Consider the following 26,479-nt stretch of genomic DNA (forward strand, 5'->3'; position numbering starts at 1 on the left):
CAAAATCAATTCCTAATATTTCATGTGCAAGAGAGGAAAATCTTTGTGTAGAATGCTCTGATAGTCCTATAAAAATGTTCTATCTGGAAAATAACAGCAGCTCTTTGGGAAAGGGATTTGCTGTTGAGATGACTGACTGCCCAAATCCTTTCTCAGAGCCCATGATTCATACCTGTGAGCCCTCAGTCGGGAACTGAAGACATTGAGCCGACTCATTCCGTTACCAGCACACCACTAAGAGGATATTACCCCGGAGTTTCACGGAGCTCTGTCGTTCCGTTGATGGCAGATGTTAGCACATGCTGACAGACAACGTGCAACTTCTCTTGCTTCACATCACTAAGAAAGAGACTCCCACTGGGAAACTCTCTATACCTGGTGCCATAAAGACACAAGTAAATTGTCAATTTTTATAACCAAAAAATCAATTTAATCCTCTTACGCTCAATCATCCTAAAATGGCAATTCTGCCCCATGCACAGATACTCTACAACCACCCACTCACACAGAAGAGCAGCATCTAAGGTAGTTTTTGCTGATGGACAGATAACTACCTCAGCAATGGGACAAAATTAAAACTTATTTACGCCAAATACCGTGTCATTCTGAAAGATGCAATTCTGTTTACTCTTACTGCACTGGTAGCCAAGCTCCAACTGCCCCAGATGGAGCAGATTAATTCTGCTGCATTCCTCCTCTCTGAACGTCATTCACTGATCGTGGCTCTGCAGTCCAAAGGCTTCGACTATCAGAAATTATGGTATTTATTAATTCTCATTCTACATTTAAGATTGGTGATAGCTTAAAGAGTAGGGTTATATCTCTTACAAGGTCAGAGTCATAAAACAGTATGCACAATAAATGAGGCCGGCTGTGCTCATCTTGAATCCTGCGTCACTGGGGGAAAAAAAGTGTCCTCCAGAAGGGAAGCACAAACCAAGCGTATGGAAAGCAGAATTGGAGAGACCACCGCAAAACAAGCATATTCCATTTTCCCTTCAGAGGCCTCCCATCTGGAACAGCACGGGGACGAGGACAGTTGACGCTGTTTGTGGCCCATTGCTAGCAGTAGTCTGCCATCTGCCGATCCACGCAGCTGTGTTTACAGCCTTCAAGGTAAAGCGCTCATCCATCTTTCCTCCCAGCCTGCTCCTATTTCAGTGCACGCTGGTACAGGAGGATATGAAATGCAGCATCTAGTCATCTCTGCTACAGCCAAGCAGAAGCCAAAACTACAGGATATCAAAGTGCAGCTGACCATTGCATTAGGATGCTTGGATCTCTGTCAAAAAAGCCATTCCCCAGACTTACAGCTTTGGACCACAAAAAAAAACAGACAGTTTACCCAAAAGTAGCTTCCTGCGACCAACAGAAAGTGGTTATTGCTACAGGCCAACAAACTCCTGCCTTTCTTGGTACTGCTCAAGCTGCTGAGGAGTTCCAGCATCTAGCAGAGTTAACCCCTTCTTCCCATACAGACACTTCCTTCATTTGCGATGTGCAATTATTTACTCCCCCCTGCTCAGAGCAATTCTTCCTGAGCACAAGTACTGACAGAGCATGTGGCAACTCCATTCACTGCATGGGGCCAGCTGTACAATTCCATTATGCAAATGACAATGCCGATAATTAAAAGTGTTTATCAAGTAACCACAGAGGAACAGGGAGCTCCTCCATGACTACGCTGCACTCTTCATCATCATGGGACTATATAACGTGCCTATCTGTTATGTTTGCTGCAATTGTCTTAGGAGTTATCCAAAACACTAGCTTCCAGTCAGTGTTTTTCGAGGATATGAATGACTTTCATAGGATGTTGACAAAATAAGGGGTCTGGCATTTGCAATTTGGCATATAACATCTGGAAATTAGTTTTAAAATCGAGCCTATTTCTCCTTTCTTTTCTAAAGAAATGCACTTTTGAAACACAAGAGCTTAATCTAGAAAAATAGAAGGATATGCATGTCCAGGTCATATGCAGAAAAGAAGTTTCTATGTGACCTATTGTCATGTTGGTGTTTTCTTAGACCTCTTTCAAGAAAAAAGACAAAAACTCACAGAAAATTATAAATCAAGATGGCTTTTCAGTACCCACCAGCAATGTAAAGTCTAAAAGGAAGGGAGAATAGAATTAAGTACTAAATAAACTCTGAAACTGTTTGACTTTCACATAGGGATATAATATCACAGATTTTTCACTCACAGCCACTTTCTATAAATGGAATTCAAGGGCAAACTGATGTGGAATTCATCTGAACGGAAAAATTACAGAAAACAACAACAGGAGTGAGTTCAGAAATTTCAGAGCAAAGAAACCAAAGCAGGTCAACAAGCAGAGAAGTTCTGAGAGAGGGACCAGCTGGGGAGTCTGGAAAACATGTCCCATTTGTTCATATTGCCTGAGCAGTAACAACATTCATTTCATCAACTCAGTGACTTCATCCTATACTTGAGTAACTGGCCACCTTTGGAAGGAGCTGAGGTTTTACTTCACATACCTATGAAGAACTATTGCCATGTCTTTGATTACCTTTAAGGTTCCAGCTGTGATTTGACAAGAGAATAAAACTCTAACCTAGCAAGTGACTGGCAAGCACACCAAAAAGCTATCAGAGTGTAAAACCTGTTCTTTGTGACTCCGATTGTATTTAAACTGGCACCTCTGAAGTTCACCAAAATTATTTTCTCAAAAATGTCAAAAATGATTAACAATTTGCCAAAACCAAAACAAACTGAGTAATGCTTTTGATGATCCTGGTAACACTCTGCAATAAAATGTTATGGTCAACATTTTACAGCTGTCCTGTCACCCAGTTGCCAGCACTTTAAAAATAACAAAGATCTAGATTTGATTTTTAATGAAGTTATTTTACCCCTTCCTTGCTACAAATAGTATATGCTATTTCCTATATTTTGTCTTTTTAGGGTGGTAAGAAGAGTGACAACATCAGCACGACAAGTAAGTGGGAACCAGCCAAGAATAGATTTAGAGAGAAATGAGGAAAAGCTTTCCTAACCATCAGACAGATGAGGTTCTCTAACAGCTTCCCAGTTCTGCAGTGATGCCAAAATGGCACAACCATTTGTTAAAAGTAGTTAGTAAATTTACTGAAGACACAGCATGACCTTGATATCAAATGCCTAAACTTGATGATGTGGGTTCACACGGCCAGAGCAAATGCCTGATGATTCTTCTTCACAACCATGCCATGGGTCAGATATTTGATCCTGGGCATCTCACTTGACTTTCATATGGTTCCCTGTTTCATAACGATCTTGGAGAGCTTCATTGGATAATACTATAAGCAGGCTAGCACTCTTCAAGTATAAGCAACGTAAGAGAAAAACAGATTTACTTACATGTATAAACATCCTTGACTAGTGCTGACAGTTGTTAATTGCCACCTCTGTTATTTTTTCCTTCCCATTAGAAAACATGGTCCTCAACAGATTTTAGACAGAATTTACTGAATAATATTTTGAGGTGGGGGGAAAGAAGAGAGAAAAGGTGACTGAAAATGTTGCAGTCAGTTGCAACTGTTAAAATGTGTCTCCCTGGCAGCTTCATTTGGAGGAAAAATATAATCTCCAGTAAAAGTGATTTATCACAATGACACATCTCAATGCAGAGCTCAGCAAGAGCTACTTAATACACGCACAAAAATGAGAATGAGAGGCAGGACACAGAGGAGAATAAAAACCCCTGTTTTTCTGATACCTTCACAAATTACAGTTCTCCATTCCTCACAAAAAGGGCAGCTTTCTCACCGGGCTCCCAATCCAACGCTCTGTCAAATGCACATTAGCCATTCATGACTTTTTTAATTGAAAAAGATTTATTCTTTTACATTTGTTTTTATTCAGAGTGAGTTCAAAAAAAAATGCATCGTGCAAAAATTTTGAGAAAAAAATACCAAAAATTCTAAAGGTTTAGGATAGCGCAGTATATGTCTCCTGATGGTGTGACCTGCTTGGTGCACGGACAGGACTGTTTGAGTGCTAAAATGAACCAGCAGTGAGACCAAAACATCCTCACAGCTCCTTTCCCCTCTGTGAAGGAGTTCATTAAAATATCTTCCCTTGCAAGATGAGAACTGGCCAGGTGACAACTCAGATTTAAATCATCAGATCCTGTCAAGGTTTCTTAAGAGGAAAAAACCACAGGTGTAGCACTTAAAAGCTCAGCATCGTGCCAGCACCAAGAATCACTAGTATCGAACTACCTGCTAAAGAATGTCTCCATAAACTCACCTGCAGCAAAATCCTCAAAACAAGGCCAGCTATTCAGTCTTGTGCCCTAAGCAAAATCCTACAAAGGAAGACAGTTCTATTTGGCACTGCTTGCTATAGGTAAAGCAAAGCCCAAAAGGGCCCGACAGAGCCTGACGGAGCCCAACAGGGCCTGACGGAGCCCAACAGGGCCTGACGGAGGTGGACAGAGCCCAACTAATCCTGACAGGGCCCATCAGGGCCCGACAGAGCCCAACAGGGTCCAATAGAACCTTACAGGGTCCAATAGAGCCCAACAAAGCCCGACAGGATCCAGCAGAGTCCTTCAAAGCCCAACAAAGACCAACCCCTCAACACAGCCCGACAGAGTGTGGCAGAGCCTTACAGAGCCTGACAGAGCCCAGCAAAGCTTGACTGGGCTTGACAGAGCATGACAGGGCCCAACAGAGCCCAACAAAGCCTGACCGGGCTCAACAGGGCCTGACAGGACTTGAACAAGTCCTACAGGACCTGAAAGAGCCCAAGAGAACTTGACAAAAAGCTACAAAGCCTGACAGAGCCTGATAGGGCCCAACAAAGCCCTACAGAACCTGAAAGGGCTCCACAAAGCCACACAGAGCCCAATAGGGATCCACAAAGCATGACAGGGCTTGACAGGGACAGACAGGGCCTGAGAGGGCTCAACGAAGCCCGACAGGGTCCAACAGAGCCTGACTAGGCCTGAGAGGGCCTGACAGAGCCCTTCAAAGCCTGAGAAAGCTTGATAGAGCCTGACAAAGCTCGACTGTCTTGACAGAGCCCAACATAGCCCAACAAAATTTGACAGAGCCCAGCAGAACCTTACAGGGCCCAGCAGAGCCCGACAAAGGTAGACAGGGCCCAACAGAGCCCTACAGAACCTGACAAGGTTTTACAAAGCCTGACAGGGTCTGACAGAGCCCAACAGGCTTTAGTATCAGTGCTACACATGCTATAGCATCAGTGCATCTTGCTTTTAAATTAGCTCAGGTGTGGTTTAAACTGTAGAAATAAGGGATGCTGCAGAACTTTAGAAACCTGAGGACACAGTTCCCTTCAGAGATCAAATTTACAGATGTTCTATTCAACAGCACTTCCTAAAAAAAAAAGTAAAAAATCCTCAGTAGGCACAAACTCTTGTTAGTAGTTGCACTGGTATAAACGTAGAATCATTCCACTACCTTGTGTTCTTATCAACTTAAATTTTAAAAAAACCACAATGATTTATGCAGCTTGGTTCCAGATTTTCAGGTCTGTCAAAAAGAAAAGCTCGGGGAAAGAATTAAAATAGCAGCAAAATTATGGAGGGAACACTGTCTCCTGCTCTACCAAGTACTCCAGTATAAAACAACAGAACCAGCACCAAGCAATAGCAGAACAGCAGAGTTTGTGGGAATTCAGTAAAACAAAGCACACAGATTAAACAAGGAAATCAGTGAAGTGTCAGAAAAAGCTGCTACTTGAATACTGCATAAACATTTTTAATATAGTAATATACATTTATTTATTCAACTAAATCTTAAGCGATCAATAGCAAAACACAGATCAACTAAGACCTTAATGGTAAGCAACTGAAAATGACTACAGTTGGATCTGTTGCTGCCTTGTATACAAAATACCAAAAGAATTGCCCAACAGATGCAAAAATAAACAAACTAACAAATGATGAAACAGCTTCCTAGCCGGGCTTTCTCTGCCAAATCTCTGCCTGGAGAGGACTTTTATGTCCATGTAATAAAGCCTCAAAATTATGGACTTACAAAGGAAACAGCTGCTTAACCATCATGGTAATGACTCTGGTCAGACTGTAGAGCACCCAACCTTGAGGCTGCAGCTCAGGGCACCCGTCTCGTGCAACACACAATCACACCAAGATGGAACTGGATTAGTGTCATTGCACAGAGCCTGTAGCTGACTCACCTGTATCAGTTGTCACAAGACAGGCTGAGGAACAGGTCCGAGCAGTGGGTTTGGCTGGTGGTGTGACAGGTCATCCCAGGAAGGATTAAAGGCTATGTGTTCAACACAGGCCACGTGGCACCAGCCTAAGATAGGGTGGGATACTGGAGGCGACCCATTGTGGCCCATCTCACATATCCTACTGCTTGTGGCGGTTTTTAGCCTATCCTGAGAGTTAGTGTGGGTCAGGTTCTTCTTCTACTGCCCTCCAAAGCTCACCCAGGTGCCACACTGAGAAATCATCTTAGGCTCCAAGGGCAGAGACCTTCCCTCTAACACCTGAATATTAAGGCTTAAATCATCATTGGTGCACTTCTGTCATCCCAAGGGCCTACAGACCTTAAATCAATCCTGAGCACACTGCTGTTCATCTTACTGATGAGTCTCATTGATCTCCACAGAGGGTGGTGCTGGCCCATCTGCTTCAGTAGAACTGGTTCTACAAAGAGAGAGCAGTGTCCTGTCCAAAGTACAATATGTCCTCTAGTAGACATCATAGTTGGGGCAAATCTAGATAAAAACTAGTTGAGTGCCTTTCTCGTGGTGATCCAGCAACTTGGGAGTGGTCAAACCTAGAAAGCACAAAAAATAGCGCTTCCCACAGTTGCTACTTTCCATATTTATCTTGATCACCTATATTACTATGAATAGTCACAAAGACAACACTCCCCAAATTCTTATGCTCACATTATCCAATAGATGGAGGCTGAGAGTCCCATTACCACAGATCCTGCACTAAGTTGTGGAAAGCACCAAAATGAAATAACAAAGTGCTTTGGCTTTCACAGAAGTTATTATTTTGACACATACATACCTGAGATAAAACCATCAACTATTTATTCAGCAGCTGACAAAGGGTACCACTCACTAACAACATCTGCCATGTAACTCCATACTGGCACAACCATTTTTGACTCAGTGATCTGCAGTGTTAATTGCACAGCATCACCTATAAAGAGCATCCACAGTGCACAGAAGTGTTTATTTATAAACTGCTCATTCCAGCTAAAAGAGCACTCGGGCTGTAAAAGTTGCTCCAACACTCATATGCACAATAGGGTGCTTTTAAACGTGTCAACTGTCAAATACATTTCCTGACAAAGTGATTGCTGATATGATATTAGATAATATCTGTATGAATGGAGTTGAGCATAGCTCGTAAGAGACGGGGACAGCAGCATTTCAGGCAGCAGACAACAGATTAGAGACAAGTGACAAGGCTGATCTCTGCAGCTGCAACTAACTGTCTTTCCTTCAGCCTCTCCTGCACAGTTCCAAAAGGGCTACGTTTTCCTCCTGCTGCTGAAGGTTGATTAGCAGTCAGGTGGGGAGAGGCTCTGGGGATGGCATGACGCATTAATTAAATCACTTCTACCAGCTAAGTGATGACACTTTGATTCATAGCAGAGCTCATTCAACTAGATGCTGGCATTTCCTGGGCATCAAGATGAGGAAAAGTCAAGCTGTGAAAGCAGGTGGGAGAAGAGGGGATGTGCACAGAAAGGAAAAAGAACAAAATGTGAAGTAAATACCTGCAGCTTGTAGAGACCATTTTCAAAACAGAGTGCTTGCAGGAGCACTGGGAATGACCATGAAACATGAGCTGAAAATTATTTAATTCACGTTGCCTATACAGAGAAGATTTCATTTTGTCTGCATCTATAAGAAAATCTACTTTAGGAGAGACTCTTGTAAAAATCTCTCAAATTAAACATAACATGACTTATTTCATTACATAAGTCAGTACTGTCTTCAGGTACAACAGCAGCAATCTCAGACAGAGAAGACACAAGTCTCCAGAAAGCAAAGCAGGACAGGGATCCAGGGACCAGTTTGAGCTGCTGCACCCCAGCCCACTCCTGCTGCATCATCTGACAAGACTGATGTCTCCTAAACACTGTGTTTCAATTTCTCTCTGCCAAAGGGCGATAATGTTATTTCACCAACCTTTGTAAAGGGTCACCTTTATCCAACTTTATCTATTTTGTTTAGGATTTTGACATTTGAAAAGGCTAACTTAAACAGTCTTCATATTAGAAGGCTTCTCATTTGGTGACAAGTCTACATATTCTTCCTTGTGAACCTTGTGGTCAAAAATCAAATCTGCACAAGGGAGAAAATACTTCTACACTCTGGAATTTGAAATAGGTCAAAGCATGATTAGCATCACAGCAATATTTCACTCCCTCTTCTGAGTCAAGCATGTGTTGGTAATTCTTGGATTACTCTTTTCTTTGAAAACCTCAAGCAAGCATTTCAGAACACTTGGGATTCAAAAAATTCCACTATACAGGCCTGTGAAATTTTTCAGTGAGACCTATCTTTTTTTCTAAAAAAAAAAAAAAAAAAACACAAACCAAAACAAAGGAGGTTTGTTTGCTCACAATATTCTGTGGGGTGAACATCACATTTATTTTTTTAATAAAAGCTATTTAAAAGATATGCAAATTTTACCAAGAATCATTTTTGACCTCTTAAACTACACCAGGCTCAATCTCATTTCATACATGAAGAGGGAGCATTAAAGGAAAACATCAAACAGTAAGGCTGATTCAGAGGATGTATTCCTTTTAGTCAATATTGCTGTCTTCCTAGTTAACCTGTGTTGCTACAGCACACAATGGCCTCAGACGAGACTGAGGTCACGTCATGGTAGTTGCTATAAGAAGATTTAATAAAAAGAAAATTCTTATTCACTAACCTTTCAGTAACAAACAACAAAAAAACCCATGAACAAACCACCTCTACTGATATGGCTCCCCTAGCAGTAACCAGTAGCAAAATGACTGCCCTTATTGTAAATCAAAATTTCGATCACTAAAACAACCTCATGAGCCTCTTTGCTTGAGAAATGCATCACGTACATTTGTCTTATTAACTTTTGCTTATCTAAATAATATTTCTTCTTTCAGCTCAAAGCCTTGCTGTGTCTTCTATACACAATTTCCACCTCTCAATACTTTATCTTATTTATAGATGCGATTACTGTTACACTTGACAATACCTTGAACTTTCCTAGCATACCCCCTACGACCTCCAAGTGCTTTATGGCTAATTTATTGTGGAAGTCAGATGTGAGAGTTCCTATCCAGAAGCAGCACCAACACAAATTTGGATCATAAAGGAACTCTGTAGCAGACCAGTACCTAGACCAACGTTTAACCAATATAATTTGTCCTTGTTAATGTTGTATAATTTATTTGAATTCTTTTGCATCATTGGCTCTTAATAACAAAAGATTTTATTTAACACTGAATTTGGTGTGTAGCCAGGTGGCGGCTGGAAAAAAGCTAGCTTGCTTTTAAATAGATCCACATGCATCTCCTTTTCATCATTAGAATAAATTTCCAGAGAGGTGAGCAGAGGTTTAGCTGCATGACTCTCATTAATGTTAACTTTATTTCAGTAATGAGGTGAAAGCACAATCACTGGAGCCAATATAATCAGAGTGATGAGACAAAAGTCTGCTGCTGTAAATGATGCTGAAGATGGTGACACTGACAATATTGATAGGCATGGAAAAATACATGTCAGTAGCCAAACGATGCAGAGAGAGTAAAGACCTTGCTTTTACATATAGCAGTAGAAGTTAAGACTGACAGAACTGTTGCACTGATGTGGATGCACTGACACCAGGCACACAACTAACAGTCCTGTCCCCTTAAAAATCATTTAGGAAAGATAAGGAGGATTAACATGGTAGCAAAAAGGGAATGTTGAGATAAAAGAGAACAGCAGGTGTAGAAAATCAAAAGCTATTGGTGACAGCCTCAGAAGACAATCTCAGTAATCCATTGCACCAGAAAGACCTTATATAAGGAAATGTGTGAGAGCCATCATGCCATTGCACTCCATTACTTTAGTTAATAGAATGATCTGAACAGAACAAGGCTGGGAAGAATTTTATAGTAATTAGCAAACCTGTTAGTGCTCATTTTTCTTCTGCGCAACACAGGAACAAAAGAAAAGCAGACACAGCTATTAAGGGAAACCGACAGGAAGGAAAAGTGGGAAGGCAGACAATGAGTTGGGTACCTCTGCAGAAATAAAAAATAAAGATTACTCTTTTTTTTTATTACAAAACTGGCATACGAGGATTTTTAGCTTTGCACTAAAAAAAAATACGCTGCCATATGAACACTACTAAATATATAGCACATAATCATCAACATCCAAGTACTACTAATAGAGAAGGAGCAGAGGAAACATAATGTATACATTCACTCCATATAATTCTTGCAACATTCAGTACCACTGTAAGTAGTTCAGTATAACTTTACCCAGAAACCACAAGCGCAGCTTTTTTTAAATCATGTGGAACTGATCCACTGCAAGCTGTTTGTACTGAATCCATGATTTTAACCTTATAGCTACAAATGAAGTGTATTTATAATGACACGAACAAGATGTGCCCTTTTCACTTGATTTCAGCATCTAACCGACCCTCTGAAGACTGGAGCAAAACTGCTCTGAAATCAGTGATGCTCAGCAGAGAAGCTGGGTGGTAGACCCTCTCACTTTTTGGATCAAGTCAAAACATATTTGGTTTTGCCATCCTGGTTTGCTGCATTGCCCTAGTCACTGTTATTGCAGATATCCAACCCCAGCAAGCAGAGCCCTGATCAATATGTCTTTGTTGTGTGGCTCTGAATTAACTACATCTCACTTCCCTTTGACAGCGACACACATCACATGCAGCTGCTGCTTCCACGAGGAGAAACACGAATTCTGGAAAGCATATTCATTATCTGGTTGTTAAAAGCAACGGAGCATGCAAGCCTCACCCTGCCTGGGTTACCCGAGAAATCAACACCCCCGTTTGATTAAGTGACTGCCAGCTAGTCACCTCCTCACTCTAACCTTGATATGGCAGGGCTGTGACAAGCACATAAAGTGTGTCATCACAAAATGTTTCCCCGATGCTCACAAATAGATGGCTTAATTTGTTTTAATAGCCTGGTCCCTTGCAGCATTTCCACTGCAAACTCTGGTTTTGAGGACGGAATATATCAGCTCCTTCTATGAAATCCACCTGCAAAGCCAGCTGGCAGACAGCCAGGGAGAATCCTGATGAGGTCCAAAGCTCTCAGTCTTGATCCAAAATACAACACTCGATATATACCAAAGGAATTCCACCTCCCCTCCTTCCACCATTTTTTCAGTTGTAGGGCTCAGAATCAGAAAAAAAATGACTTCATAAAAATTGCAGTTCCTTAACAGATCTTCTGTAGCAGAGTATTACTTGTATACCAAGAAAACCCTGAATGAATTTCCTTTTCATACACAGAAGCAACTAAAGTCCTTATAGAGTAAGGTTTGATTTTTATTCCACTCATCCTGTAGAAACAGCAGGGCTGTTGGTCACCAGCTCCTACAATATTTTCATGGATCTCATAATATTTGCTGCTTTATTTCCAGTTGCAGCTGCTGGAGTAAGGTGACCACATAGAAACCTCAGTTTTTACACAAGAAAGAAAAATGAAACCTCTACAATTGCAGAGAGGAACTCAGACCTTTGAAACTTCATTAGTCCACCTTCAGAAGATACACAAGCACAGTTCTCACTTACTTTTAAATTATTTGGCTGTTAGGAGTGGACCACTGATTGCTGAACACTAAGACTTAGAACTCTCAGCATTCAACACCGCTGCTTGGGTCCATATATCACCAGTAAATCACCTCACTTCCACCTGCAAAGCTTTTATAAATAGGAATATGCATGATACGGATAGAACCCAGCCTGAATTTACAAACTAGCAGCAGAGGAAAAAAGCATGTTGAGTACTGAGAACTAGTCTTTCCAGGTGTGACTAAGCAAAAGTGATAATTGTTTATATATCTTTTTAGAATTACTTTTCAGCATCAGGCTGGGCTTCCCATAGAGTGAGATGAGGGTTAACAAGCACAACTCATCTGGGCTCATTTTGAAATAACAAAAAAATTTTAGGTAACTACTCAAAAAAAAAAAACAACAAAAAACTCTTGGTTGATCCTGGTGCCATTTTGGCATTACAACAAATAAATAAAACTTTTCACAAAGAAAGATTGAAACCAGAAAGCATATACACCTTTCTAAGTCGTATTTCTCCTGCAAGTAAGCCTCACCTGCTGTTGGCAGCAAGCTAGGACATCATAATCAGAACAAATACCTTCTTTGGCAACCTAGAGATTTTCAGTAACTTTCAGATAGATTCAGAACTCTTGTTACTGAAAAAGTAACTGTATGCTTACCAAAGCAAACCCCACACATTTGAGATGCACTTGTCCAGCAGGATTCAGGTCCAGGATCTGAGTTCTTAGGGACAAATACAACATTAACTGGAAAATTCCTACTCTATTTCCAAGCTCAGTTGAGCACAGGTGCCAAGAAACACTAGTTTTCTCTCCTGAAACTTTGGATAGGTATGTCTTTTAACATTCACTGCGACCACGGTAGCATGAAATTTTGCATAGATTCTCAATGCAAAGGGGGACTGACACACTGGAAACCTATGGCAAGCACAGACTAAAGTGGAGTGAAGGGGAAAAAAGGAGCAGAGAGATATCCCATTACCTGAAAAGCAAGGGAGAGCACTACGCTACCTCTACTCAGAAAAGCAACTTTTCCTCCAAGAGGGAGAACTCCTACTATTCTATTTCAACCTTCAGTACCCACAGCTGAGGCAGATCCAAGGCAGAGCTGGGGAAGGGAGAAAAGATACAGGGGCCTGAGGAAAGGAGAAGAAACAAAAAAAAATAAAGAAATGAGAACAGTCAGTGAGCTGAGAGAAGATGAAACAGGTTTAGGGGTGGCAGGAGGTTAAAAAGCAGAACCACAGAATCTGCGGTGAGGAGATGGGAACATGGAGGAGGAAATGGGGCTGTGAGGGACTGAACCCCCCCGGAGCAGAGGTGACTGTGATCACCCGCCACAGGCCCCGAGCATGACGGACACAACCCTTGGGCAACAGGGAGGTTAAAACTTAACTACACATTAAAATACAGCCTAGTCCGTGTTTAACAAACAAACAAACAAGAAAAACCGCAGCAGGCTCACTCAGCTATAGTCAATCAGAGGAAGCTTCTACAAGAGTGTAAACAAAACTACTGCTGAAAGAAAGCAGCACCTCAAAGTCTACAGGCACTCGACCAGACCTCGACTGCCGCCTTACCTCGTTCTGCCCTGGCGGAGCCACCACTGAGGAGTCACCGGGCGGCACCGGTGGGCAGAGGGGCAGAGAGTGCTCCAGCCGCGGTCATGGAGCTCTGTCAACAGCCGGAGACCGGCCTGAGAACCACGGGTGCCCTGTCCTGTCCGAGAGCCTCGTCCCTGCGCCCGGTTCGTTACCACAGCGGCCACCTCAGCCCAGGGCTTCCCTCGCACCGCACCGGGCAGAAAGGGGGAGCGTGAGGGGAAAAGGGCGGGAAGCGGCGCCGAGCGCGGAGGCAGCGCAGGGCCGAGATGCTCACTCTGTGCCGTGCCACCTAACCCGCACCACCGAACCTCGGCTGTGCAGCCGCCCCAGGCTCGATGGCAGAGCCCTCCCCTCACACCTCCAGCGCCGGCCTGGCGAGGAGGAGCCTTTTTCATTGCCCTGTCAGAGCGCAGGGGCAGAGCCGCCCTGCCGGGGGCTGAGGAGAAGTCGCCATGATGGGTCAGCATGCTGGGCAGGACTGTCCCGTTCCTCCAATACTGTGAGAGCCAGATTTTTTTCAATTTTTATCAACAGCTGTCAATCAGGTTGCCCCAGTACCACGGCCCTTTTCCCACATTAGTACCCAACAACTTGAAAACAGCAGCTCTCAAATATCATTTTATTTTGTGGGGTTGGGTGGCCAGCCTAAAAGTGCAGAGGTACTGAAAGTGCAGGGGTAGATCCAGATAGACACTCCACACGTTTTCCTGCAGCAATGTAATGATTTGTGTGTACTTTTAGGTTTGCTGCCTTTTGCCAAGAGAAATGCAGCTCTGGGGCCATCGCCAGCCCGGCTGCACACAGACCAGCTTTATCCAAGTGCTGTGGTAACCTCTGCTGGCTGATCCTCGCTGTTACACCCGATAAAACAGGCTGGGAGGAGACAAAAAGACATCACAAGAGGTATATTACGCTTGCTTATACTTTTGTGTGCATTTACTACCACATACGATTTTTTTTTTATTATTAATGTGTTATTTTTAACACATCAGTAATTTAGATAAATTAGGACCCTGTTTTTCTGTGTATGAAAACGTTTATTTCCTCAGAAAGCACAACATTTATTACTAAGCAGCTCTGTGACTGTGGTTTGAAAATAATCTGCATTTTTCAGTTTGAATATGTGGATGCAGCATACCCAGTGTCATCCTACACAGCTGATAGATACATTTTTATGCATATGATAATGTCAATAGCTACGGATGCTACTCTGTTTTAAAACAAACATATCACACCTGTAACTTATACCCAACCTTATCCCTGTTCTTCAAATGGTGATATTTCATATCTGTCTAAGACAGGTATTATTCATATCAATAGGTACATTAAAGCCCCCAGGTGAGCCTGTGGTCAGCAGCTGTAGGAGCTACAAAAGTAAATTGTCTTTTTACACAGAGGAGTTTAAAAATCTGAACAGATTTTGTGCAGGACAGGAACAGAATACGGACAATTGACATGTGATTCGCATTCACTGTGATTCCTGTTAGTGTGTCTTAACTCTGTAGGTTCATGCAGAGAGACAGAAAACCTGGGATAAATGAAAGCTGGGTTTTATTGGAAGCTTCCACTAAATTGGCAAGAAATCAGGTGCTTGTCCTCATTTTAACCACTAACAGCAGAAACAGATTAATTGTAATCTCATCAATGAAAAACCTAACACTGGCCTCCCATTCCATTTGCAATTACAGCTTGTGATCTTCTATCCCCTTAATTGAAACACAGCTAGAAAAGCTTCTACAAGGCAAGCTTTTCAACCAAAAATATTTCTTTTTATTTTCTCTACTCTGCAACTTCGTGTTATCTTACCATAGGCACAACAGCAGAACACAGCAAACATACTTCAGTCTAAAGACATCATGAGAATTCTTGCTTAAGACCTATACTTCTAATTTACCAAGAACCATGATTTCCAAGAAAAATCTGTGGTCTTAAAAAAGGGAAAACATCAGGTAGACAGTATGTGTGTTTCTACAAGTCAGACCTTATTTGACCACAAATACTAGATAAAACTACCTGTTTAATTAGCCATGGATCAAAAATGAAGAACTAAGTACTTTCCCATCATTCCCTACAAGTTTTGAGGTTGGCATTTTTCCCCCGCTGCATATAGTTAACTGTTTGCCTCAGGTTATAAAAAAAAGGGCTGTTATTAAAGCACCAATAATTTGCTGAACTCCATCTTTTGTGGAACTTGCTGAGTTAGAAAATTCCTTTTCACCTCCTCCCCCACAACTCCTTGACTAGAACAACTGAAGAACAAATATCACATTATGGTGCTAGGTTAAAGGATCTAGGATGTTTGCAGTTTAAGAGACCAGCACAAGACAGAACAAATCCTAAAGCTCAAGCCTGTCCAGCTAAATGACAAGTAAAAAAAGAAAAACTAAAAAAGGCATTTGCTTTTTAAAAGCATATCAGAACAAAGACTCATGTTTAGGATTTGCTGTGCTTAGTGCTTTCTATGTAAAAATTTGTCACTAACATAGTTTCTTAGCAAGTTCTCCAAGCAATTGGAGCCTGAACACATACAGGAGATAAGAGTGAAGAATTGCCACTACAATGAGCAAGATTCTGAGAATGCAGAAACTGTGATCAGAACTCAACTGTTTAGCATTGGACTCAAGCCACAATTCTGCTTTTGCCTTTTCAGAACTCCAGCCTGTCACAATAAGAATTTTAATGCAATTCTCCATGTACCATCCCAGTGGAGCGGTACAAAAAGATTCTTTCGAGGCCAGTGGCTCAAGTTTAAATTGAGCTAACATAACAGTTACTGCTTTGCCCTTCTGCCACAGATTACAGGCAAATACTATACCTGTTCCTCACTAATGTCAGCTGCTACCATTTCTCACTAGCATTAATATTCTTGTAAACTATAGAAATCAAGGAGTACACAACCCATCCAATTATCCCTAGTGCTGACCTCTGTGCAGATAAGCAGAGCTGGTCGCTCCATCAAATGCTCTCATTAAATCTGCTGCCAAGCACAAGTCAACAACTTGAGGATCTTGTCTGTCTGACAAATAGAGATGTCAGGCAGCCACTGACAATCACAGAATGCCAGAGGGACGGACATCACTTAAACCACACAGGAGCATTACCAAGAAACACAGATTTGACATTTCTCACGTTATCTTCACAACATGAAGCAATCATTTGAATTTTTTCCCTCCTCAATCCACTTTTGCAAAGGGCCAGACCTATCTGTGCACCGCTGAGAGAAGCGTGTGCTTTTCTTAGATTGACATCAAATTCCCCAATTCCCTCTACTTGCTTACCTTTACTGCATGTATTCAAATCAGTGCCCCTCCCTGCATTCTTCAAATTTGTCTTTTGGTACAGCTGTCTTGTAATTCAGGGAAAGACATGAGATCAGGCAGTACTTTGGAACACAGATAATTTTTTAATGATTTAACATACAGTACAAACACTAGTTGAACAGCTCAACAGCCAGGGAGGGAAGATGCAGTTTCTGTCCCACTGAACAGACAATGGAGAAAATGCACTTCTGATCACATCCTGGTTTTCTAGAAGAGAAAGGGGCCAGGAATTCCCACTAATGTTGTCTGAATCAGGTTGGTTCTTATGATTTCTTACAATTACTGCTTCAAGCAGCGGTATCACCTGCTGAGGAATTAACACCAAGTGGGAAAAGAAAGCAAGGGCAAGCCATCAGTGTCTTGATCTCATCAGTCACAGTGCAACAACGTGAAATGCTGGAAAACATCTCAGCAGGAATGCTACAACAGACCAACCTGATGGCCTTACCCGAGAAAAACAGTTATGAAGTGCTGGAACAGGAGTGAAGAATCTGTTTGACACCGAAAAGAGAAGTAACCTCTGCTACCCTCTGAAGGGAGCGTGTCACACTGCATCTTCACGCTGTATCATGTCTGCTGCAGTAAGTTGCCATAGGATGGCAGCAAAGGGGAGACATATTTTCAGCTGGATAAACTGCTAACGCCAAAGCTTTTAAGCTTTTGGAGAAACAAGATTTTTCAAGAGAATCTGCTGACAGAACCATTATTGCACTTGATGACTTCTGGGAAAGAACAATGAAAACAATGCAAGTGGATTTTATCAGATGGCTGGTAACTAGTTCCTGTTTATATGATATGTAATTGCAATAGCATTCTCCAGATCTTTTGCATCAGGGAATTCTACCACTGTGCTTGTTTTTTGCTGTTTTTTTTTTTTAAAGCTTCTGTAGATTGTTTTATCGTGCTTAGGGAATAGGAACTATCAGTTTAAACAAGCTAAGTGAAAATCATGGAGGAGATGAGTGGGATAAAAACAAGAGAAATGAGGCTCTGCATATAGAAAAGAACAGCTCTGTTTTGTCTACTGCTTGGACTTTGCCCAGTGACTTGCAGGGTGAGCACAAATTTAGTCAGCATTTGACAGTTTCTCTAACCATCTTTTCAGTGTTGAGTGGCCTTAAGAGTGAGGCAGTTTAAACTGGATCTTTAGAGAGTTAGGAGAACTAACCCTCTGCTAATGCCATTCTGACCACACTGAAATTTCAGAGTAGGAAGTATGTCAAACAGCAAATCAAACCCATCACAACCTGTTTAAACTCACGCAACACAGTTGTCCTCAAGAAAGGGCTTGCACCATGTTCTGACATTCTAATTACTTAATGCACAAGGACATCACTAAACTGAAATCCTAGAACAACTCCACCCTTTCGCCTCCTGCACAACCAGGAATGCGCTACATTTGAATTACCAAAGCCTGAACAAGTTCAAACAAATCTTCAGTGCTCCCTGTCAGAAAGCAGATTAGCAGAGAGCTGTTTAGAAGACTCCTCTTCGAGGAAACTGTTGCAGAGAAACAAGGGAAGTGTTTAGAGGCAATAAACATCCCATCCTAGGCAGATCCCTGCTCTTCTGTCATGCTATGTGACTTTGACAGAATAACAACTCCATTGGAGTTCGGAATGCTTTAAACTCACTAAGAGGAACATGAGCACTATAGTGACAAATCCCCGTACAATTCCTTCAGACTAAGGAGGAAAAAAACTAGCCAATTTTAGTCAGGATCTAAAGTATCCTTTCTACCTGACATAACAAAACAGGGACTGAAAGGTATCAACAACTAGCCATGCAAAGCATCAATACTTGCAGCTAGGAATCCATATAAAATGAATAAATAATTCATAATTACATACACAGCATATACTGTGCATGGCAAGAAGTGCTCCAGAGAGAGAAGCGCAACAGGCATGCTTTACCCTCTAAAAGCAAAAATCCTCCTATTATTACTGTTACTCTGGAAAGTGTCTGGACTGCAGAGACACAATTGAACCACTATGTACAAAGCTACAATAGATTTTTTTTTTCCTATGATGTTTTATAGCCTAGATCAACTCTGTCCATCCTAAAATTTAGGGGAAGTATTAAAAGAATGTACTAGTACTCCAGTACAGTACTAGTACTCTAAAGCATAACAAACTGAAGAAGGATTCAATCCTAAAGAACTTAAGTCCCCTGCTTAAACCGTGCACCTCTGGGTTCATGCCCAGAAACAACGTAAGCCATTTACACCAAGGCTCCTTCAAAGCACCAGCTGCTGTCTTGCTCTTCTGGATTCCAGTCTCCAGTTCCTTCTCTTTGTTGCTTACATCAGGCAGCTTTCAAACAGGCAGAAGCTCCGGGGGATATTCGCCATAGCAATATTTTGCAATTGGATCTCTATAGGTGTTTTCATGCTGCACGCTCTGTCAGGAAGAAGAAGAGAAGCTTTAACAATACACACATATTGAAACAATACATCCTCCGTTCACTGAGGGCCAAAACCCAGAGCTTTGATACATATGCAAAACACTTCCAAAATTCTTCTGCACATTAGAGTATCATCTGGAGTCAAACATCACCACACTCCTACCACATAAAAGGAAGTTGCTCTAATATAGCACTTTAATATTGAACCACACCTAGAACCTCATTTTCAAGAGGCTATCCAAGTAGGTAGGAACAGATTCGACATTAACAAAAAAATCATATACACTTAGGCAGTATTGTCAAATGCCCTAAGCAAGTTATAATGAAGTTCCTACTTGAGATGTGGGCATTTTTTTTTGATAAAGCTAGAGTTTAGATACTACAGGTAAAAAAAACCTACATCTTCAAAGACATTTGGCACAATATCTTTTGTTTGCAATCTATTGCTATATTAAATACTCAAGCTGCATGACATCTCCAGCAGCACTTTTCAAGAGGGCCAATGCTTGCATAGACCAAAAATTCTGGTAAAATAACATAGGTAACAGAAGTTCCCCACTCTTCCTAAAACACAAAAAAATTACAACACACTTTGAGTTACTATGCAGATGATTGTCAGCATGTGGCAAGTTTAAAGAGATACCACAAACAGCATTCCGAAGCTGCTGGGAACAACTGCCCCAGTTCTTACCCTTACAAGATCTTCACCAGTCATTGAACTCAGCTGGTCTCTTTTTAGTTAAGCACCTCTTTTCTAAAGACAGCGTACAAGTCATCCTGCTCTAAATACGCACTTTGCCCTTCATTTACTGCTGATGTTACTATCTCACCTTAAAAAAATAAAAATCAGATGACTGCCTTCAGATTAGCTCTTAGCCATAGCTTCAGCATTTATGAGAACGCCCATGTGCACGCAAACACAACAGACCAGCCATTCATGGGACCAAGCCCCAATTTTCAATGGTACTTTTCAGGTGTTCTTCCATTTTTGAGCCCTGAACGTGTACTTGTGTCTTACCTGTGATGAGGTCCTACATTTCGCCAGACACAACTCAAAGCGATCTTCCACTGCCATGAAGAGGTTTTGGAAAGCAATTGCTGCCCGGTTCAAGAAACGTTCCAGAAGATGTTGCTAAAATGGTTAGCAAAAAAAAAAACCCACATACATCATACTTGAGCAAGGAGTAACCAAAGTCTACCTTAACCTACACAGCTCAAGTATCAGAGGAATAGTAAGCAACTCTGCTTAAAATTTCTAGCAAGCACCACAAGGTTAACATGTCACAGAACCTCAGCAGTAGGAAGAAAAGAATACAGGGAAGTACAAATTGCAAAACTGATACTGGCTGGAATAGCTTTTCTGCAATCATTTCTCTCCAGCAAATGCAATTCCCCTGAAGTTTAAACATTTTGCCAGGCTCCCAGAATTCCCTCTCAAAGGTGGGAAGAACATTTTTTTTTAGAAGCTTTATTTACAGCTTGCTGTATGATTGCTGCAGGCTTTCCTCATCCTTCCAAGAAAAGAAACTGCCCCCTCTAAGGGAAAAGCTCCTCACAAACAAGCACTTTTAGCCACACAGGAACCTGAGAACACCCAAAAAGCAAGAGAGAGTCACCACACCTTACTGGGCTGCAGGCAACAGGACACGCAACACTCGTACACGCTGCAGCAGCCGTTGGGAAGGCAGCTCTCGCAGCTGTACAGCTTTGTATTGGGCACATTGACATTACAACAGCCATTGACCAGTAGGTCCTTCCTCTCACAGATGTAGCCTGAAAAACAAAAACAGTAGGACCAATTGGCAAGACATAGTCATTTGTACATTCTATAGAAATGCAGCAGTAAGATCCACATTACTTAAGAACAGGCTTATTTATCATTAGTAGATTATGATCCCCTGGATTTGGCTGAAGTCCTAACTAGCAATTACTTTAAATAACACTTGGACATAGAGCTGAGTTTCACTACAACCTGTTGTTATCTGTACAACCATTATGTATCTACTCTACTACGCTGCACATACAATAGGAGTCTTTAAATGCAGAATATTTAAGTTCTGATTCTTTTCAACATAATTCATCATAGTGGTCGGAAGGGGAAGGGTGATCAGTGATGACTGTACTGGAGAAATTTATGACATAAGTTCTTTCAACTTGTCTGTGTCAGAATAATTCTCTTTACAGTTCCATATGAAGAGACTTAAATTTATCCACACAGGATAGCGTTGAGAGGAATCCTTAATAGTACAGAACCACAGCGTATGTCCTCAGGGAAACTACTACCACAGTGTTAGACTGTGAGAAATCTCTGTGATTTCAGAGACCTTAGTGAATCAGCAGTAAGCATATTTCAAGTGGTGCTTAAACTTAATATTGATGCAAATCACAGAAAATGTGGTGGTTTTTCTACAGCCTTGATTTCTGGTCAAGAAAGGTCCAGTGTCCAAGCAACAGGCACATCTGCAGATGGCAAAAAAAAGCTGCATACACTTAAAACCAGTGGTTAATTTGAGAACCTGCAAGAGTTATCCTTGGGTTTACAAGGGTCAGGTGAGCCTGCTACTGGGACTGAGCTCTAATTACACCAGTCCGGAGGTGCCTCCACACAAGGCCAATCAGGTGTCCCTGATTACTCTCCCTAACATACCTGGCAGTAGGAATACACTACAGGAAGGTACAAACAGCTCTGGAAGCAACCGCACTAAAGTGAGCAGGGCTCAGTGTTTGACTTCTGTGCAAAGGTGACTAGAGTTCTTTGAGTCTAAGGTGGTCCTGGAAACAACAGAGCCACACTCCAAAGCCAAGTCCAGCTGGACCCAAGCCTGCTGTGCACAGAATCTAAACTGCAGAACCTGCAGCTATTGCAAAATTAATCTAGTCTGAGAATAAAATGCCAACAACTGAAGTTCTGCATTAAGAATGCCTGAACAAGGCACAGTTCTTACTGGGAAGTGCTATCAGTAATTGGACAGGCAAACATTCAACACTGCAATACGCAGAATACATTTTTAGTGTCAAGTATACCCAGTTCATCTGTAATGAGGAGCTTCCCCTGCACAGAATTCCTGCACTGGTTACTCAGCTGACTGCTGTTTCCCGAACTGAACTTCACCTTCCACACGATCGGCTGCTCGTGCTCTTGCACTTGGAGGAGGTTCCGATCTCTCACTGTCCTTTCTTCCTGCAAGAAAAGACAGCAATGCCACCAAACACACAAGTTCCTTCTGCCGTTCCAGTCCACATGCTTTTCCCACAGTTAAAAATGCTCAGTAATTGTAAACTCCACACCACAGGAAATGCACAATGGAGTGAGCAACATCTGAGTCGCAGTAGCTGACTTGTTGCTACATGCAGCATGACAGCAATGTAACCCCATAAAACAGGGGTGTGCAAGGTCACTATGGGATCAGCTCACACAGCCAAACTCCGTTACTACAACCACAAAAGCAGTATATACTAATTAAATAACCATAGCTACACATATTTCTCTTTTCCAAGTCCTTTGCTAGTGGAATTACAGTTCACAAGAGATATTACAACAGAATCATCAGGTCAATTCAAGTTTGGGTTTTGTTTTTTTTTCCAGTTTTGGTTCAAAACACTATTGCTGTCAAATATAATATCACTTTTTTTAAAACTCTTGGCTTTATTTAATGATAACGATGTAATTCTTACACCAACATATCCCAGGAGTTCAGTGACAGCACTTAAAGAACAAAAGGATAAGGGACAAGGGATTTCTCTAACCGGGCCCGCACGTCCCGCCGGGGGCTCCGGGGAGGGCACTGACCTGCTTGAAGGTGCTGCTGAGGAAGTAGACGAGGGAGAGCCCGAGGACGAGGCCGAGGACCCAGCGCTTCCTCAGCAGCCGCCGCCACAACACCGCTCCCCAGGGCACCATGGCGGCCCCGAGCCCGCGGGGTGGACCCTCAGCCCCCCGCCGCCGCGCTCGCCCGCCGCAGGGGACGGTGCTGAGCCGGGACCGGCATCCCCGGCTCGGGCGGAGGGAGGAAAGAGCGAGAGCGAGCCCCCGGCTCCCACCCCAGCAGCGCAACCCAAGCGCTTCCGCCCGCCGGGGGGCGGGGGAGGCGGAACCGCGGATGTGCGTGCGCGGAGGAGGCGCGGCCAGGGCGGGGCGGGGCCGCACGGTAGGTACGGGCCACCCGGCCTCCTTGGCTGGGCTTTCTGCACCCCGAACCCGGCCTTTTCCCGCCCCCGCTGGGCCATTTAGCCACAGACTCCAGCGGGAATCTCCTTCCCAGACCTATTTGGAATAAAAAGGCTCCAGCTGTGTCTCTCTGTGTGTGTACATATGTGTATGTATGTAACTATTTATAGATATATATATGTGTGTGTGCATATATACTGTTTCCCCAAAAATAAGGCAAGGTCTTATATTAATTTTTGCTCCAAAAGATGTGTTAGGTGTTATTTTCAGGTGATGCCTTATTTTGCCGTGAACCTGTATTGTTTCGGGTCTCATGTGGTCTCTTGAGCGTGATCCATTGGGGGGTATCTGCCTTTCTTGGTGAAGGGTCTGTCTGTCCTGCTGCGTTCTGTTGCCAATTAATTTTACTTTTTTTTTACATGTATAGCTGCCTGGATGCAATTTAAATTGACTTTCTTAATGAACTGTAACTAGGGCTTATTTTTGGAGTAGGGCTTGTATTTTGAGTATCCTCAAAAATCCTGGAAGGTCATTCTAGGGCTTATTTTTGGGGAAAAAAGGTATAAATAAATTTATGTATATATGTATTTAGCAGACACAGACATGTGTTTGTGTATAGACAACGAAGGCAGAATACAGCCCAGCGGGTGCCTGTGCAGCAAGCAAGGCTGTAGGTGCAGATCCCAGAGGATAACAGCCTTATTGGATTGTGCACACGTGCAGGGGTTGAAGCACCAAGGGTTCCTGCTCTTCTCCGCCTTTCCCAAGGAGATGGGGAGATGGAGAGGTGGAACTCACTGTGCTATGGTGAAAATGACTATGCATGTGCTTCTTACAGATGTACCTGTTTGGGCACAGTGATCCAGGTTCCTTACAGTCATCCAGCTTGAAAACATGTGATGGGTTTGAAATTTGGACCAACGTCGATTATCTGAAGACTCGCGTGTGTGAGATGTCTGCACCCTCTTGAGCTTCCCTGTCTCCCACCGTGGCACCTTGTACCTCTGGTTAAACCTGTCGTTCAGGTACTGTTAAAAAAAATGTGTCGCCAGATGAAAACCCCTAATCCAGAAAAGGCAGGACCAGTCAGTATTGAAGCTGAGTGCCTTTTGGAACAAAGTCCGTTTAAATTCTTTTGGATCGTAGATCTGTAGGGCTCTGGGCAGAACAGGGGATTACATCTCGTGAAGTCCTGCATCTTCAGTACCTAGCACTCATGTCACTGTCCCCTTCATGGCTGATGCCAAAAGAAAAAAGTGTCTCCCCATAGAGCTGCATGTGCCTTTACAGAATATAGATATAGGGCCACACATTTATTTAGATATACTCATGCAGTATGAAATTTTATAAATGTTATAACTTTTTATATTCAAAAGTATTCTCAAAAGCCTTTTACATTTTATTCAGTAGCTATCGTAGTCAAGGACTGAGTAGGAGCAGACTTCAATATTTAAAAGATATCTCTCTAAATCTTCTATGAAATGCCTGTGGGCGCCTGGACAAATCACTTGCAAAACTAGCCCATTTATACAACTAACATAACATAAAGCAGTGTCAGACTATTTGCCAGGGACTTTGTGCTGTGCCTTGGTGACGATAATTCTGTGTTCTTCTTTGCTTTTGAATTACCTTTATTTTTAAAAAGTGTAATGCGTTTGCAGTTGCTCCCTTAAAATCAGACACGTAAAAGCAGAGAATTAAATAACAAAACAAAGAACTAGATGATCTTTTGAGGTCCCTTTGAGGTCCCTTCCAATCCCAAACATACTGTGATACTGTGTAAATTCTCTCCTTGTTCTAGAAAAAGTTCCTCAAGTTAATGCAATTTCAATACCTTCTTATTTCTCACTCCAGACCTTACTTTATTTCTGCTGGCAATTCCAGAATATGGAGCAGGAAAATGTGATCTTTTGCATGTCTGCATATTATTTATAACCATTGTGCAGAGTTTGCTAATGGCAATTCTGTGGTTTAAAGGGATGGGTTGCTTATTTAAAAGGATATTATCATGGCCTGATTGTATTTTTTCAGAAAAAAAATGTTTCTACATTTTTCTTTTTATTCCCTCCCTCTGGGTTTTGCTTTACAAATGAAGTTTCTTCAGAAGAGGAAGAAGGGGTTTCATTTCCAGAGAGCGTATGCCGATTCACATGTCACATCGAGAGCTACTGTTCATTGTCCTCAAGTTCTTCATCAGAACATGTCACGGCACAGCTGGACGCCCCCTGTGACAGCCACACAGCGCAGAAGGGGATCTGACTAGTTCCTGCCCTGCCTGGAGACCTGTTGACGTGCACTCCCATTTGCCAGTTGAAAACTGTTCCTTCGCCAGTGTGCTGAGAAACAAGTGTGAGCCTGAGGGTCTGTTTCAGAGAAGCACATGGTTTATACCAGCCATGTCACCAGCCGGATGGGCTCCACAACCCTCTGACTCTGTGGGGCTTTGTCAGTCGTCACACTAGGAATCGTTGACCTACAACGTTCATGTTGAGTGTGTTGTGTTTTAAGGTTTTGAGGAAAATGCAGAGACGACATAGCAGCAACACTGACAATGCTCCTCCTGAAAGGTACAGCTTTTTCTTTCTTTTTTTCCTCCATTTTCCTCTCCAGAGGGGAATGTTCTGATTAAAGTGCATGGTGTGTTTTAGAAGCTGAAAGCTCAAAAAGTGCATGTAGTGTGGCCAGGTGTTACGCTTGAGTTTAGAGACAGATTGACTTTCCTCCTCCATGTCAGTTATGGACTGCTGTGAACTACAGTGTTTCAGGTTTCACAGTCCAGCATGGCACGTATGGAGACAGTAGGCTTAGCATCAGCAGGACATTTTGGAGCTCTACACAAACAAATTATAGCACAGTCCCATGGGAATCCTGGGCACTATCAATCTGAAAGGATACGCCTATATTAAAAAAAACAAAAAACATTTATACTTCTGTTATTAAGGTGCTTAAAAAGTCTGCTGGTCTGAAACTCCCAACTACTATGATAGTATTTTATAAAGATTTTGGGTGATCCTTTACATTATCCCAGAATCTGTACCTAGCTTCATGTATGTGAATATTTAGAAATAGAATACCTCTAATTCATTTCTGTAATTATCACATCAGCAAGGAAGGCTTGCCACTGTTGTTGTTGTTCTGGTACTAAATATTCCCTTGCGCTTTCCCAGGGTTAGAGCATGACCTTTTTTTTTTCCTAAAGAAGCAGC

The 26,479-nt window shown here is 42.3% G+C and overlaps 2 protein-coding genes and 1 long non-coding RNA gene across 9 annotated transcripts in view; 2 read left to right on the plus strand and 1 right to left on the minus strand.

The window, feature by feature from the left end:
- Positions 1–26,479, plus strand: part of LOC135575648 (uncharacterized) — a 270,723-nt gene that overhangs the window by 214,805 nt on the left and 29,439 nt on the right. The window lies entirely within an intron of this gene.
- SPRING1 (SREBF pathway regulator in golgi 1) lies at positions 16,766–23,129 on the minus strand. Its single transcript, XM_005502901.2, has 5 exons — positions 22,896–23,129; positions 22,130–22,286; positions 20,727–20,878; positions 20,124–20,237; positions 16,766–19,101 (listed from the first exon to the last, which is right to left on the minus strand). The coding sequence occupies exons 1-5, from the start codon at positions 23,004–23,006 to the stop codon at positions 19,018–19,020; spliced, it is 618 nt and encodes a 205-aa protein (XP_005502958.2). The 5' UTR covers positions 23,007–23,129; the 3' UTR covers positions 16,766–19,017.
- RNFT2 (ring finger protein, transmembrane 2) overlaps positions 23,115–26,479 on the plus strand; it is a 29,514-nt gene continuing 26,149 nt past the window's right edge. For 2 of the 6 annotated variants that reach the window (XM_005502881.3, XM_021288176.2), the window contains exons 1-3: positions 23,219–23,421; positions 24,112–24,298; positions 25,369–25,840. In XM_005502881.3, the coding sequence (XP_005502938.1) occupies positions 25,758–25,840 (83 nt within the window). In that variant the 5' untranslated portion in view covers positions 23,219–23,421; positions 24,112–24,298; positions 25,369–25,757. Of the gene's footprint in view, positions 23,426–24,111; positions 24,299–25,368; positions 25,841–26,479 lie in introns of all 6 variants that reach the window. The other 4 variants (XM_021288174.2, XM_021288175.2, XM_065033856.1 and 1 more) reach the window with 4 other exon arrangements.

Source organism: Columba livia, chromosome 17, assembly GCF_036013475.1.
Source record: "Columba livia isolate bColLiv1 breed racing homer chromosome 17, bColLiv1.pat.W.v2, whole genome shotgun sequence".
NCBI classification, from domain to species: Eukaryota; Metazoa; Chordata; class Aves; order Columbiformes; family Columbidae; genus Columba; species Columba livia.

Bases quoted from the DNA above. Each gene is read 5' to 3' on its own strand.
- SPRING1 (XM_005502901.2), bottom strand. From the start codon at position 23,006: ATGGTGCCCTGGGGAGCGGTGTTGTGGCGGCGGCTGCTGAGGAAGCGC. The intron at 22,287-22,895 runs GTCAGTGCCCTC...CTTTTCTTGCAG, and splicing joins TCAGCAGCACCTTCAAGCAG to GAAGAAAGGACAGTGAGAGA. The intron at 20,238-20,726 runs GTGTGGTGACTC...TAACCATTTTAG, and splicing joins GTTGCCTGCAGCCCAGTAAG to CAACATCTTCTGGAACGTTT.